Source organism: Fusarium oxysporum, chromosome IX (assembly GCF_013085055.1).
Source record: "Fusarium oxysporum Fo47 chromosome IX, complete sequence".
Taxonomy (NCBI): domain Eukaryota; kingdom Fungi; phylum Ascomycota; class Sordariomycetes; order Hypocreales; family Nectriaceae; genus Fusarium; species Fusarium oxysporum.
In genome coordinates this window covers 2,876,348-2,891,087 of record NC_072848.1, presented here as the reverse complement: position 1 = coordinate 2,891,087, position 14,740 = coordinate 2,876,348, and the positions used below count along the sequence as shown (strand labels likewise).

Below are 14,740 nucleotides of genomic sequence, written 5' to 3'. Positions count from 1 at the left end.
TGGCATGATCTACTGCAACCCTTCACTGTCACGCTTCCCCACTGCCCCAGGGCCCAGACTCCCAGGATATCCCCTGCAAATTTGATGCCGCTATTCCACGACAAGAACAACATTTCCGATGTAGCCGGTCCCTTGGTTTTAGCCACCTTGGCACCTTCCTTCGCGGGAGCAGAAGGGGACCTTTTTTGTATGATCTACACGAAGAGGAAGTGGCTGACGTTGGATGGAAGGATTGCCAGCGCAGAGGCTGAGCTGGTTAGGCTGAAGCTGTTGGTAGGTAGAACTTATTATGACTCAGGCCATTTGGGAAGCGATGACCCCACCAATTTCGCTCGTTTATGCAATGTCCTTTGAAACGAGGGATAATGGATGCGCTTTGTTCTGTTTCCCATTATATCTACATACCGAAGATGAACATTGACTTTCACTTCGGATAACGGCTTGGAAAATCCCTACCTGAACCATGTGAAGGAAACCTTGTTGCCATCTGGCATGCTACTGAACTGTACCTTGGGGTATGACGAAAGAGTCAGTGAAAAGGGTGCAATGACATGACATGACTTGACAATTCAGTGTTAGGGCTGCAGCTCCTCCTTCTCATTTTCAGGTCCAGATTCGGGAATAACCGAGCAAGGGTTTTCTTCCTCTTCTTCCTTCTCTTTTAGCGCCCAACGGAGTCTCGGCCACTATGCAGCAGAAAGAAATTGGTCTCGTGATGCGACCTCGGTACAACAAGATTAAACGAGCTCCTACGATCCATCATACCATAACATGTTAGCCTCCGTGTACCCCACCAGAGTAGCCTAACACTGCCCCCTTTTTTCTCAGTGGGCTTAGTTGAAACTCGGCTCCTCGGCTCGCCCTAAAAACAGGTGAATTCCGCGTCTCCGCCAATCACGCGCCGGCAAAGCATAAGCAGACGGTGCCGGAAATCCGTAACACGAGATTACCTAGGCCAGAGGAGCTAGGCTAGACCAAAGCAAAGAGGAAACAACGCACGCGAGCTCTTCTTTTTTATTTTGCATAACGTAAAGGGGGGCGCTTTTTTTTTTTTACGCTCGGTCAGAGCTTTTAGGTAGACGCCGCAGCTAATTAAAAAGCCATAGACGATGATGGCAGAAAATCTGTTATAATAGTCCCGGGTTCCCGGTTGTTTCTCCACATTTTCGATCTCCTGTCTCGAGCTTCTTGTCTTTTTCTTCTAGAACAAAACGGCGATCATGGTGCTTGGCTTTCAGCTCTGAGGTGACATTTTTTCTTATAAGCATTATATGTGATCAGTGTGATTCCTATACTCTCATTCATTTATCTTATCTTTTTTTAGCCTCTACGGCTGTCTATCAAACATGGTCTGCATACCTTCTTGGCTCACGAGGTTGGGCGCTCGTCTTGCCAATCGCCCATTCATCTTTACTTTTGCCGTCTCAGCCCTCTTCGCATCCAAGCTCGCCCACATCCACAGCCACCGAAACGCCGTCGCTACCGGTCGATTATTCACCTTTTTCAGCACATTCTTCGTGCAAGATATTCTCGTCCTTCTTTTAATCCGACTCCTCCTCGATCAATGGTCTCCCAGGACCCAAATACTACACTACGCCACTACAGCAGTCGCTGGTTTATTAATATTATACAACGTCGCTCTATCGTTAATATCCATTACTTTTTACCTCGTCTCCGGCGCCGAGATTCACTGGCGAAACCTCAACCTTGTGTCGGACCCTACTTCAAGAGCTATCTTCCTTTCTGGTCTCGTGACCTTCATCTTGGTCGCTTTTTGCTTGATCGTCCTTGCTTGGCTGCTTCAGAATGTGTGCTATAGAGTGTTTGGGTGGGGTGCGGATATGCTCCATTTCCCTTGGGCTATGGCGCGAACTGCGACAAACCGATTCTTGAGGAAGCGAAATATCTACAGTCCTCTTCCCGATCCTGAGCCTGTCATTGCCGAGGAGAACCAGTACGACGATGTTGATGATGAGGCTTGGCTGGAGGACTTTGTCGAGCATGGCAAATCGCAAACTCTGTATTCTCGAATCTCCCAACGAGTCAGCACTTTTGGCGTCCGAGTGCAGCCTTCCACCGTGAGGCGCATTCACTACGGCATGCCATACTTCTTTTGGTCTCTCTTCACTATCGCCATGATGGTCTTGTTACTCGAGCGCCCCGATGATCGCTCTCTCCTCTTCCTCTCATGGACCACCGGTCTCCTTCCCTTCGTCGACGTCTCATCAACCGCACCACTCCTCGATCAACTCCCTTCCAAGTTCGAACAAGTCGGCATCCAGCACCAGTGGGATGAGAAGTCAGCCCTTGGCGAGCCCCCAAAGATGGATTGGCTGCCTAAGGGTAAGCCTCTGGCTGGCTTTGAGGACTGGTATACACCCAACGAGCTTCACTACAACGCCGCCAAGGATCCCATGAAGATCTCCAACCTCGACCAGCCTGTGCTGGAGGAGCTGAAGGATAAGCTCAAGGATGTCTCTGTCAAGCATGTCATGCTCTTCCTGCTCGAAAGTACCAGGAACGACATCTTCCCCTTCAAGAAGGGTGGTCATATGTGGGAGAAGTTCAAGGATTCTTACCCCGATAAGAAGATTCCTGAGGACGTCGAAGAGAGACTCAAGAACTTGATGCCCAATGCCCGATATGTCACTGGCGATTACGATGATGGTTTCAAGCACGACAAGACACCTAAGCGTGGCGGTGCTCATTTCAGCAACGCCTACACCTCCGGCACTTACACTCTCAAGAGTCTCGTCGGCACTATCTGCGGTCTCAACCCCCTCATCGCCGACTTCAACCTCGATTACAAGCGTCACATCTACCAACCCTGTCTCCCTCACATCTTCGACGCTATGAACAAGGCTGAAGATGAGTCAGCTGCCAAGTGGAAGTCATACTTTTTCCAGACCGCCATGATCCACTACGACAACCATCACAAGCTCATGGCTGCCTGCGGTTACCCCGAGGAGAACACCCAGGACCGAGACTCCCTTCGCAGCGAGAACGCCAAGCACCGTGTTGATCTGGAGGACATTAACTACTTTGGCTTCCAGGAGGACCCTCTTGAGGATTACATGCGCGATGCCTTTAATGATGCCAAGGAGAACAACGGTCGTGTCTTCCTTACGCATATCACCAGCACGAGTCATCACGCTTATGGTATCCCTAAGAATGAGACGTACACTGCTATCGGAGCTGGCAAGGACATTGATGAGATGTCGCATTACGCCAACGCTGAGAGCTATGACGATAAGTGGATTGGCAAGGTTCTCAAGATGTTGGATGATCAAGGTGTTGCAAATGAGACTCTCATCGTCTTCCTTGGTGATCACGGTGTCTCGCTGGTTGAGAATGGCAAGGCCTCTCCTTACTACAACCCTAGCGTTGGATCAGATCATGTCCCGCTTGTTTTCTCTCATCCATCTCTTCCCGCTTTCAACGTCGAGCACGCCGTTCACTCCACCCAAGTTCTACCGACCATCCTGGATCTCATGCTCGAGAGTGGCTCATTCGAAGGCGTTAGTCGCAAGGCCGCTGAGTCGCTCGTCGGAAATTACGAAGGCCAGTCCCTCTTGCGCCCCATGCAAATGGTCAACAACCAAACAGGCCAAGCCCAATGGCATTTCACCGTCGTCAACCCCGGCCGAGCCATGCTCAACGTGCGTGACGTCCGCTATCCCGACCGTCACCTCAGCGTCCCTCTCATCGACAACACCGAGTGGCGCCTCAGCGACCTCTCCGTCGACCCCTTAGAAAAGGACCCCATCCAGGCCTTTGACTATCTCTCCTTCTTGGACTCTGTGGAGAAGAAATGGGGTGTTGAGTGGGCGCAGTGGGTGGAGGAGGGTGCTTTCATGACAAGGTGGCATGTGCAGGAGAATGGAAAGCGTTGGCGTTATGAGCGAAATCCTAATGTTCAAGAGACAAGGGATCAATAAAAAAAAACTGGGGAGTTTAGCGGTATAAATAATGAAGATGTATGAATAGTTTGCATTTTAGAGTTTTGCATGGCGATATCCATTTACTACTAGTTTTGGTTCATTGATGCCTCTTGTCGTGAAGTCTGAGCCTCATCGCATTGAAGGATTGTGAGATGTCACCATGCTGATCATTCACTCTATCATCATATTAACAAGTCAACATGAAGACCACGAGACTTGAGCTCGTCCAGTATCAAGCGCTCCATAACGCAACTCCTCGTATACCCCCACCAATTTCTTTCTTTTGACAGTAGAATCTGCGCGGCACGGTAAAAGTGACACAGTAACACGAGAATTCTCGAGTCTCCATCACTGATCCAGCATGCAATCGGTCCAGAACAAAGAACCGGAACCCCAAAGAACAGCTCCTCAATGTCGGCGCTGATAGAAGTCATGTCACAGCGTATGGGGCCTGCCGCGAGCAATGCGCAGCACAGAAGAGGAGATATTCGGTGCAAGAGGGTTTCGAAGACTGAGCGGTCTGATTGGGATGATAGAACCATCGAGGCAGCGGGGTGAGTAGGGGAGGTAAACTTGTCAGTGACATCGGTGATGACCTCTTTGAGATGAGTGAGTGACTGGTTGTGTGTATCCTCCTCACACGATTCTTCTGCTGGAGGAGACTTGGGGGAAGCATGCGGTATCTGATTCTCCATGCCCAGAAGAAGTCGCCAAGCGCACGACGTCGGCTCGTCACTCTTCAGAGGGCCACTCTCCCCCTGATACCGAGGATCATCCCAGATGTCCATAAGCAAACCAACAAAACGCTCCGGATCATAACCCCAGGAAACAAGAGCCTGTTCGATATGAAATCTCGGAGAATGCCTCGCGACGTCAGCGAAGATGCTCCCCTGATCAATGAAGATGGGCATCGACCGAAACCAGAGCTCAATGATTCCAGGGGTCAGGAAGAATAATTGATCTTTCGAAAGGTCTAGTTTGGTCTGGCCGTGGAGGAAGTCGAGGTCGAACCATGATATGTAGTTGACGAGGAGGGCTGTTCCCATGAGTGCTTCGCAGTTCTGCTTGTTAAAGGGGCGGGATAAGTTTTTGCGAAACAATTGCACGGTTTTGGCCATTAAATGCCCTGAAGCATCCCTGTATTTGGGTTCGTGGGGGCAGAGGGAAGAGAAGTGCATTGCTGAAGTGCAGAGGATGGCCGACATGACGAAATCTTCCTATTGTATGTCAGCAAGTGCATAACAAATGTGGGTTTGTAGCGGTACATGGAAGGCTTGCTGCATGACGACGGGCCAGATCTGGGGAAATGCAAGGGTCGATCGGGTTTCTCTATCCCAGTGATGGAACAACTCGAGATGCATGAGGTTGATCCACGGAACCGGGTCAATTGCCTTGGCCACGATGGGAATAGCAACAGAGATATGATGTGGCTGGAAACACTGCTCATTGCGCTGCAGGCAATTCGTACAGGGCACTCTCTCATCACACTACACGCTGTCAATCCAAGCCTCTCATATCACCAAGGGTAGTCATACCTTGACTTTCCGCCGCTTACAAGCATCGCATCCCTTCCGACTCTTCCGATGGGGTCGTTTCTTCCTTGGCTGATCCAACGCCCCAAACGTCTGTATCGAGGGACTCTGGCCACTCGTTCCTGGAACGAGGATGGTATTGGAAAAGCGCGGGGATGTCATGGTATTGTGTGTTATGTTTTGGGAGAACGAGGAGAAGTGGGAGAGTGCGAGAGCCTGGTTTTGACGCATCTCATTAGGCGGAGGGAGTCAGAGTGGAACCTCGTTTTCCTGATGCGGAATGCGAAGGGGGCTAGACTTCTTTGGGGATGCGAGATGAACGATCGGGGAATTGGCGTGTTAGTGCATTTCCAGCTTCGTAAGACTCGGAGTGATATATGAAGCTATTACTCTGCTTCTTGGAAATATGCTTACCTCTGTCTCTATATAAAACCATCCCTATCTATTCCTCTTCAAAATGTTCTCATCAACCCTCAATCCCCGTCACCCACCATAACCCAGCAACATCCCCCGCAATGTCTTCAGTCCCGCCAGGAGGTCTGATCCTCATCACGGGCGCCAATGGGTACATAGCAAGCGTCGCTGTCCATGTCTTTCTTCAACGCGGTTATCGTGTCCGTGGCACAGTCCGCTCTATCACTGCCAATACCTGGATGAAAACATTCTTCGGATCCAATTTCGAGCTTGTCCAGGTTCCCGACATCTCGACACCCGGTGCTTTCGATGAAGCTCTCAAAGACGTGAATGGCGTGGTTCATACCGCTATGAACATGGAAATGAACCCGCAGAACCAAGGAGTCATAGACGATACCATCAATTCAAATCTGTACCTTCTTGAAGCGGCGGCAAAAGTCCCCAGCGTCAAGAGCGTTGTCATCACTTCGTCACTAGCTGCGTGCGCTCTTCCCACCACCGGCGAACCGTACAAGATCGATTCAACGACCTGGAACACCGATGCAATTGAGAAGACAGCTGAGCCGTGGGACGGACAAGGGAACCCGCGATGGCATGGGATCGTGTTATACGGAGCTGCTAAAGCACGTAGCGAACAAGCTGCCTTTGCGTGGGTACGGGAACTTAAACCGTCCTTCTCATTTAACACGGTTGTACCCAATGTTAACTTCGGTATCGCTATATCGCCCGAGAATATGAGCTACCGCAGTTCGGCCGCCGTCATTGACGCTGTTGTGAAAGGATATCCCGATGCGCCGTCTATTCTACCATCGCAGTGGTATGTCGATGTCGAGGATACGGCTCTGCTACACCTGGCTGCATTGACACTCGACGATGTTAATAACGAGCGACTTCTTGCGTTCGGTGGGAGATATGGCTGGACTGTGATTCTGGAGATTCTTCATCGACGGTTTCCGGGCAAGGTTTTGCTCAAAAATGTTAGAGAGTCAGCTGTGGATGCAGGAGAGGTGAATAATGAGAGGAGTGCTGAGGTGTTGAGACAGATGGGGAAGTTGGAGGGGTTTACGAGTTTGGAGGAAACTCTTGTCAAGGCGGTCAAGACCATTCTGGGGAATAAGGAGAAGAATGTGCCCAAGACGCGGATTGATTTGTACTACGACTCGTTAACAAGGGCCTAGGTTGGAGAGATAGGAAGACAAAAGAAGAGGAAGAAGTTCGCCCGTTACACATCAAGTCTCAAATGTGGCCGTGACCATCGATGGAAGGGTTAGTCTACATCACTGTGATTTCGGACTTTCTAGCCTCTCTAATCAACAATACTCCTTAGTCCTTCGAAATGCGTCATTCGGCTAAGAGGTCAACTCGAATTCTACGCGTCAAGAAAAGCATACGAAGAAGGGAGCATGTGCTACATTGTGAGATCCGGTTCATGACAGCTCATCCGGCCCAGGGTAAGTGCCGCGAGATCGCGAGTGTCTGCGAACTCGCTCAGCTAACATCGGAAGAAGGGCTCACGGTTACTACTTGATGGCAATGTCAGAAAGAAAAGATAACTATCACTCGTCATGGTAATGTTTTGAAAACTCAATCATCAGGAAAGCCAGTTGCTCGCTGCATCATCCTTGCTTCCGACACAATACATCCGCGAAACTCCCAACAACACTAATGTTTTCCGACTTGCAATGGTGAGGCTTTCCTAGTGATTCACTGCGGATCAGCAACGTATAATGCCACCCGATCGGTAGATTAATTTGATACCCCGACAATCTTGCAGGAGTTGGTAGCATTGACACTGATGAGCGCCCTCCATTCTCCCGAACCGCAACCTTGTCACTCAAATGCTCATAATCGAGATGCCAAACATACTGCCGTCGGTCCTTCATGTCCAGAAGCTTCGACAGCTACTGATGACCGTGAATAAGTATTATTGACAGCAAGTGGAGAAGTCCGTATCCGTATTTCCCCAGACTCGTCGTCCAAGCATTCTACCCCGCACGTTTTCTCAGTCGGCAGCTGTGGTGCGGAGCCGACTCATAAACCCTACCAACCATGCTGATCTGCACGAGCCTTACTGTATTGAGCTAGTTGTTGGATTCAGTGAGTCGGCTCCGACTTTGCCTTGAATGCCTTGCTCCATGGTATGTTCTATGAGCTAAAAACCTTAATGTGCAGATCAATAACAAGACGTTGAAACAGGCAGTTGCTCCATATGCACTGTAAAGATGTCAACGATATAGACTGGGCTGGCTGTAAGCTGTAGGAAACATAGACGAGGAGGAGGGCAATTTCGTATCACAGGATCCCTGTTCCTTATCACGTAGCATTCACACGGCATATGCAATGCATTGACCTGACTAGACTGCTACACTTCCATACCGCCATGTGGCCTCCCGAGCGTTAACTCAAGCCCAAGCTCTGCGTATGCCCAAACGTTTCCCCGTGGGGTTGCATCTTCCCCCACGGGGCTCAAATCCGGTGCTTCTATTCTAGATCCCAACCCAATACCACCACCCAGGCGCCATTGCAACAAGGACCAGCACCGCAGCCGACCATGTATTCGCTACAGTAGGCATAGCGTACCCAAACATACCCCGGTGCCGAAACTGTTGGGCTTCACAGAAGTCCCCCTCCCCTTGACTCGTCTAAGCTTGATTCAGAACGTGGCTTTTCCGTCCCTTCCGTAGAAAGAGCCTCCTGTTCACAGCTTGAATCGGGAACCGACTGCCGATAAGTACATTTTGTTCAGTAAGGTACATGTCCTCCCGCCGGATACGTGAATCCCAGCGGGGTACAGGTCGTCAAGCCGGGTACATGATTTCCGGGGCAAGGGAGCTTCGACCTAATCTCCAACCCCAGCTACCCCAGATTGCAATCGTGGGGAGAATCCTCTTGGGTACATATTCTGGGTCGTGCCATCTTCTCTCTTGTTTTTCTGGATCTCTCACTCCACTGTTTACCCACACATTGCTCCAGTATTATCACCGATCAACATGTCTACTTCACCTATCAAGACGTTCACTGAGCAGGGCGCTGATCATCTGGAGAGGGCCCATACTACTGGGAGTATCTCGATGTCTCCTGAGCTGTTTGAGCAGCTGTACTTGGCGCCTCACAGTCGAGTGAAGGGGGATTTGCGGCAGAAGCTGGGCAATCCGACGCCATTGGGTAAGACACTATTACATCTGTCGCTTGTATTCTACTGACGCGACGACTAGCCTTGGGAGGTTTCTTGCTCTGCACGACTCCTGCTTCCATGGCACTGCTTGGATGGCAAGGAGCAGGAGGCTTTGGAGCTGGTGCAAATGTGTAAGTGTCACTGCCCTTCTTCCAATATCTATGATCTAATCAATCCATAGCGGCGCTTACCTCTGGTTCGGCGGTCTTCTTATGCTTCTCGGCAGCATCGGCGAATGGGTACAGTCACCCCTCGAGCGAATTCTACAAACCAGTCTTCTAACAAGCACATGACAAAAGATTCTAGGAAACACCTTCCCCTCGGTCCTGTTCGGCCTCTTCGGCGGCTTCTGGTTCACCTTTGGTTCAACCATTGTCCCAGACTATAATGCTTACGGCCTCTACTCCAAAACTGATGCTGTTGCGGACGGCCTGAAGGAAGGCGAGTTCTACGCGACCTTCTCGTTCTTCCTGATCTCGATGGGTATTCTCTGTGCCGTCTTCGCCATCGCCAGTATCCGCACGAATGTGGTGTTGTTTACTATCCTGGTTATCCTGGTACCTTGCTGTAAGCTCCCAGCACTCCTGCTACGCGTTTATCACTGACAGCTTTTCACTACAGTCGGCTGCCTCTCCGCCTCCTTCTTCGCTGTTGCAAATGGTGAGTCTGCCAAAGCGCTTACATATCAACATGCTGGTGCAGGGATACTTTTCGTTGTATCGCTGCTGGGCTGGTACATCTTCTTGAGTCATATTCTCCTGTCGGTCGACTTCCCGTATATTCTCCCGCTTGGTGATCTCTCTTCCAGAATCCCTGGTGCCACCAAGGTCAAGAGAGATACCCACTCTGAGGAGGAGAAGGTCTAAGGGTTTGTTGGTATACAGGTAGCACAGTGGCTTCCCGGTGGCTCTTTGACTGGATCGAATTTGTTTGCAGGATGCTGAATCCTGGGTGATGATGGAAAGGACAAAATGGAAAGAGGTATTAGCAATAGTTTAACACATACAACGTTAACACAACTGCTTGAATACATCTGGTAGTAAATATTGGCCAAGGATGAAGCTTGCTTATCATTTCTTTGATACTGTAACTGCTCGAGAAGGTTCACCTTATGTTACATGATAGTCGCACCATTTGAGCCAGTGTAGTAATGCAAGTCAAACCCCAAGGGTCAGGATTAAGTTTAGTGCTACGATTCTCGCGATCCAAGTCAATACTCCCTCAAAGAATGAAAGATAGTTGCACTGTACTGTCACATTCATTCTCGAATGCCGTCCACGGACAAACGGTATCAGTTCCGACAGTTTGTTTGCGTGATCCACCCCCATCCCATTCCCCGCAAGGACTGGGGAACGCCCAGTCCACTAAACCCAACCACTAACCAATGACACCAACACCAATTGCAGAGGCTTTCACTAACGATGTCGTTGACTCGTAAACGGGCTAGCGTCGTGCGGGGAAAGAGGGCAGGTCGGTGGAACGGCCCTGAATATCTATGGACCGGTTTCTCTCATCTTGTTTCTTTCCTCTATTCTTTCTCCACTGACACTCATCTCGCACTACCTCTACCCAATCTGTTGGTATCTTAGCCTTGTTAGACCCTCTTTTATTATCCTGGTAGTAGACGTCTGTTCTCAGGTGCAGCATGTCGGAACCGAAAGTTAGGAGGCAAAACCACTCTTGCGACCATTGCAGAAAGTCCAAGAAGGCGTGCGATGGGTATATTCGCAATGAGAAACCGGCAGCTTCACCTGATGCAACGTCACCCGCTTCTGGCTCGCAAATCTGTAAGTTCTAGCCATGCATACTACCCACCTCGAGACCAGGCATTGACCATGTCGCTTTGTTAGATGGAGGATCGGAACCAGGGCTCAAGTCCTGCTCGTACTGTATAAGAACCAAAAAAGTATGCAGTCTGAACCCACAGTGGGGAAAGACTCGATCAAGGTCTCGAGTTAGTGAAACAGGGTCAAGCATCACCAGCACTTCCAACGACAGCTCTCAGAGCAAGAGGAAGCGCAATGAGTCTCCCGCCACCACTGCTGCCCCTTCGCTCAACGCAAAGTATTGCGACATCACCACAGCAAACATGCTGCAGATGCTTCAGAACTCTACACCAGGACAAGGTCTGTCTTGGAACAATCCCTTCGTTGGCACAGATGTCCCTTCCTTTCTGTCCATGGACCCAACCCTCGATGCTCAAAGCCTTGCGATGAGCTTCTCAAGCCCAGATAGTGCCTCCCATACAGTGGCGCAGGACGCTATCGATGAAGCACTGCCAGAATTTACAAAACAGACTTCCCATGCTGCAACTGACGCCCTGGACAACTCGACATCCTTTTCAGGCTCACAGGACTTTGACATCAATAATCTCTGGGACTTGGACTTCTCAGACATTAACCCTGCCCCTCTAGACACACTCTCATCAACGGGATCTCCAGCAAACGGACAGCACGCCGTTCAGATAAAGCGAAGAGCCCGTCTGCCTTCAAATGACTGCTCCGGATATCCCAACTTCTCACCATCACCGTTCACTAGCGACTCTCTCATCATGCAGAGCTCCAATCGGTATATGATCACCGAGAGTCTTCTTCAGATATATCACGACGTCCTTGAGAATAACCTTGCATGTTGGCTAGCTGAAGAGAATTGCCCTTACAAGTTGCAAGTTGTCGCTCGCGCTAGTCCAGCGCCTGAATCCAGCTTGGGTGCAACTCCAGGGCCCTCCCGACAGAATCCAAACCTCCCGCCAGAATGGGGCGCGGCATGGTCGAACAGGATGTATCGTCGCGTTGTGGAACTAGATCGCGCTGCACAGTCCGCAAGGTTGATCAACCTCACACGTTCTGAGAGTCAAGCAGCATCTCGAGTATTGGATCTTGTCATTATGGCTTTTACGACACAATGGGCCCAAGGCAACCGTCGACAAGAAAGGTTCTCCATGGGGGCAAGCGACTTTGCGACTGAAGCAGACGACTTGGCTGATGCCCTAAATCAAGAGTTTGAGGAGAGTCTACAGCAATCAGTCTGGGAGCAAGCAAAAAGAGCCCTGCAGGATGTTGTCGATGTCGAGTCATATCGCGTCATTTACGCTGAACTCATCTTTGGTCTCACTCAGAAGCCTTGGGCTAGTGATGAGTACCAACAGAAATCCTTTGGATCCAAAAAAGAAAAAAGTGGCAAAGGCATTAAAGAAAACGCAATGCCAGAAATTATCGAGATCATGTCTCAGGAAGGACCTCATATCTATCTGGAGCGGGCAACGAGGAAGATTCACGCCCTCAAGTTTAGGTTTGAAGCTAGTGAATCTGGCTTTATGGAGACAAGTAAAAAGCACTCTCCTCGCCGGTTGACTGAGGAGAATAGGCGGACAATTGGGCTGCTCTACTGGCTTGCTGTCATGTTCGATACAGTATCTTCATCAATGAATGAAAGGCCGGTCGCGTTGGCCGATGAAGATTGCCAACATGAAGATGCCGACCAAATACTTGCAGACAGTATGAGGGCAGCTCAAAAAAGTCGTCGAGGAAGTCAACGATGGGAAATGGAATTATTCATCCAAGATGATGCGACGAAACCAACAGTCGGAACGCGATGGCCCTGTTCGTACGATGATGCGATGCAGATGGTAGCCAAGTCAGCACCCGTCAAGATTCTGATCTATCGCCATCTTTCATATCTGCAGAACGCCCTCAGGAAACGAGAGTGTCCCCAAGCAATCGAGGAGATCATCCAACAAACGACCCTCCTCTACCGATACTGGAATATGACCCACGGGGCCTTCTTCCGAGACCTGATACGACACTATGATACTGTCCCGCCACGGATCAGAAGTTGGTTCTTCTGCATCGCAGTACCATGGCATCTCGGCGCCCTCATGCTCGCAGACGTCCTCGAGTTCATCGACAAAAACGGTTACGGCCTCGACCAAGCCCGCCAAAAGCGACTCAGCGGTAATGTCGCAGCACGAATCCGCAAAGCAAGCGCCATAGAACTTGCCGACCTCGCACAAGTAACAACACCGCGCCTTTTCCAAGAAGCTGGTATAAACGCCGCGCAACTCCCAGATTATCACTTTGCAGTCAGCGAGGGACCACTATTAACGGAGCCTTGGACTGTAATCCTTATCAGGGGGTTTACGAAAGCATGTTTGTTTCATTTGGACATGGCGGATGATTTCCAGCAACATGAGGGGGATTTGCTGGGGCATGATAGTGAAGATTTTCAGGATAGTTTGAGACGGGCGGAGTATTGTATTAGAGCGCTTTGGTGTCTGGGGAAGAAATCGGAGATGTCGAGGAATATTACCAAGGTACTGGTCGGGGCGTTGCAAGAGCTGCAGCTATAATCGTCGGTATACTCGTCTTTCTCGAGATGTTATTAGATACGGCGATAATATTATAACATTGTGTGTATTATTAGAAACGGCTTGTGAATCTATTGAGATGAGGCGATATTGAGCTTCAAAGTGATAGCAAAGAACCAAGACTATGGTGCTGAGTGAGAATACTAATTTAAACATAGTTAGAACAATTATGGTGAAGCTTTTGATAGTCAAGTTTTCATACCTGGACCCAGAGCCTCAATTCTTCTAACCCCAGCGACTATGAGTGCTAGGAATGTTGGAGCGAGCCGTACGAGGATTGAAGTGATAGGCCCCGCTGGCTGATGCGTTGTACCAATCGCGAGCAAGGCCAAGGCGCCTGTATGTTGAGGTGCCTATCGAATTCGTAGCAATTGGCTGAAATCTTTGTGATGATGCATGAGCTGAGGGCTGGGTTGTTACACTGGCGCCTAAAAACGTTTACCTACAGGTGACATTGCCCCACAGACACTAGGTAACGCAAGTCAGATCATGTCAAAAAGAACTGCTGGATGATTACTCGCGTTAGCGCGAGATAATTTCATTCCGATCCCTATTCCTTATCCTATTGAAAGCCTCGCAGAGTGACGAAGCTGTCAACAGCCAGCGTCAAAAGCACTCAAAGACCACCACTCGATGAAGGAGGGCACAATGGATATTGAACTTGAGCCGAGAGCAGCTACCCAAGCCGTGACAGCGCCCCAAGCGCGCAATGATACGGCCGAACCGGGTCCTCCACAAACTGACACTGATAACGACGGAACCTTCTCCACAAAGACACCCGACCAAGCTGATGTTAGAGGTCAGGGTCACTCGGGCGAGGATGTCATCGACGGGAATGTGCTTCTGAACCGCCTGAATGACAGAATTCTTCTCTATGCAATCAGAGACGAGGTACTGTCCAGGCTGGGTTACACCAGGGAGGTGGCTGATGGTAACACAATAAATGGCTCTGAATCTAGAGCCATGCGTTTTAGGTTTGACGGTATTAGCGAAATTGCGAAACTAGCTTGGGAGAGTGGGGAGCAAATTCGCGATGCTTGGCCTGCAAGTCGGGACGTTGCAGGGGTAAGGCAATACATAATTGAAAATCTTGGCGACCACAGCAAAATCCAAACTGCCTGGTCATCAGTAAGCTCGTCAGATCTAGAACATCGAGAGATACGATACGCCGCATTTGAACGCGAATGGCTTGGTTGGCGGTACACAGCCAGAAACAGGCGGCAAAATGTGCGTCTCATACCTTACTACCACACTGCATGCACACTAATTGTAACAGGAACCATTTGACACAGTTGGTATTTTGTACGCACCT

General features: G+C 49.9%; 5 protein-coding genes across 5 annotated transcripts; 4 read left to right on the top strand and 1 right to left on the bottom strand.

Moving 5' to 3' along the window:
- Positions 1 to 1,063: 1,063 nt before the first annotated feature.
- FOBCDRAFT_53714 (alkaline-phosphatase-like protein) lies at positions 1,064 to 4,066 on the top strand. The gene has a single exon (XM_031190702.3). The coding sequence runs from the start codon at positions 1,347 to 1,349 to the stop codon at positions 3,936 to 3,938; it is 2,592 nt and encodes an 863-aa protein (XP_031034687.2). The 5' UTR covers positions 1,064 to 1,346; the 3' UTR covers positions 3,939 to 4,066.
- A 57-nt stretch (positions 4,067 to 4,123) lies between these two features.
- Positions 4,124 to 5,635, bottom strand: FOBCDRAFT_298871 (uncharacterized protein; the record flags this gene model as incomplete). Its single annotated transcript, XM_031190700.2, has 3 exons — positions 4,124 to 5,158; positions 5,207 to 5,428; positions 5,477 to 5,635. The coding sequence occupies 3 exons, from the start codon at positions 5,633 to 5,635 to the stop codon at positions 4,124 to 4,126; spliced, it is 1,416 nt and encodes a 471-aa protein (XP_031034685.2).
- A 353-nt stretch (positions 5,636 to 5,988) lies between these two features.
- FOBCDRAFT_168686 (uncharacterized protein) lies at positions 5,989 to 7,441 on the top strand (the record flags this gene model as incomplete). The annotated part of the gene is made up of 2 exons (XM_054706939.2): positions 5,989 to 7,338; positions 7,396 to 7,441. The coding sequence occupies one exon, from the start codon at positions 5,989 to 5,991 to the stop codon at positions 7,063 to 7,065; it is 1,077 nt and encodes a 358-aa protein (XP_054562914.1). The 3' UTR covers positions 7,066 to 7,338; positions 7,396 to 7,441.
- A 1,382-nt stretch (positions 7,442 to 8,823) lies between these two features.
- Positions 8,824 to 10,106, top strand: FOBCDRAFT_253217 (GPR1/FUN34/yaaH family-domain-containing protein). Its single transcript, XM_031190698.3, has 5 exons — positions 8,824 to 9,052; positions 9,103 to 9,193; positions 9,244 to 9,301; positions 9,362 to 9,629; positions 9,684 to 10,106. The coding sequence occupies exons 1-5, from the start codon at positions 8,878 to 8,880 to the stop codon at positions 9,926 to 9,928; spliced, it is 837 nt and encodes a 278-aa protein (XP_031034683.1). The 5' UTR covers positions 8,824 to 8,877; the 3' UTR covers positions 9,929 to 10,106.
- A 601-nt stretch (positions 10,107 to 10,707) lies between these two features.
- On the top strand, positions 10,708 to 13,471 carry FOBCDRAFT_253216 (uncharacterized protein; the record flags this gene model as incomplete). Its single annotated transcript, XM_059611032.1, has 2 exons — positions 10,708 to 10,849; positions 10,889 to 13,471. 2 exons carry the CDS (start codon positions 10,708 to 10,710, stop codon positions 13,408 to 13,410), a joined length of 2,664 nt encoding a protein of 887 aa, XP_059465892.1. The 3' UTR covers positions 13,411 to 13,471.
- Between the last annotated feature and the right edge of the window lie 1,269 nt (positions 13,472 to 14,740).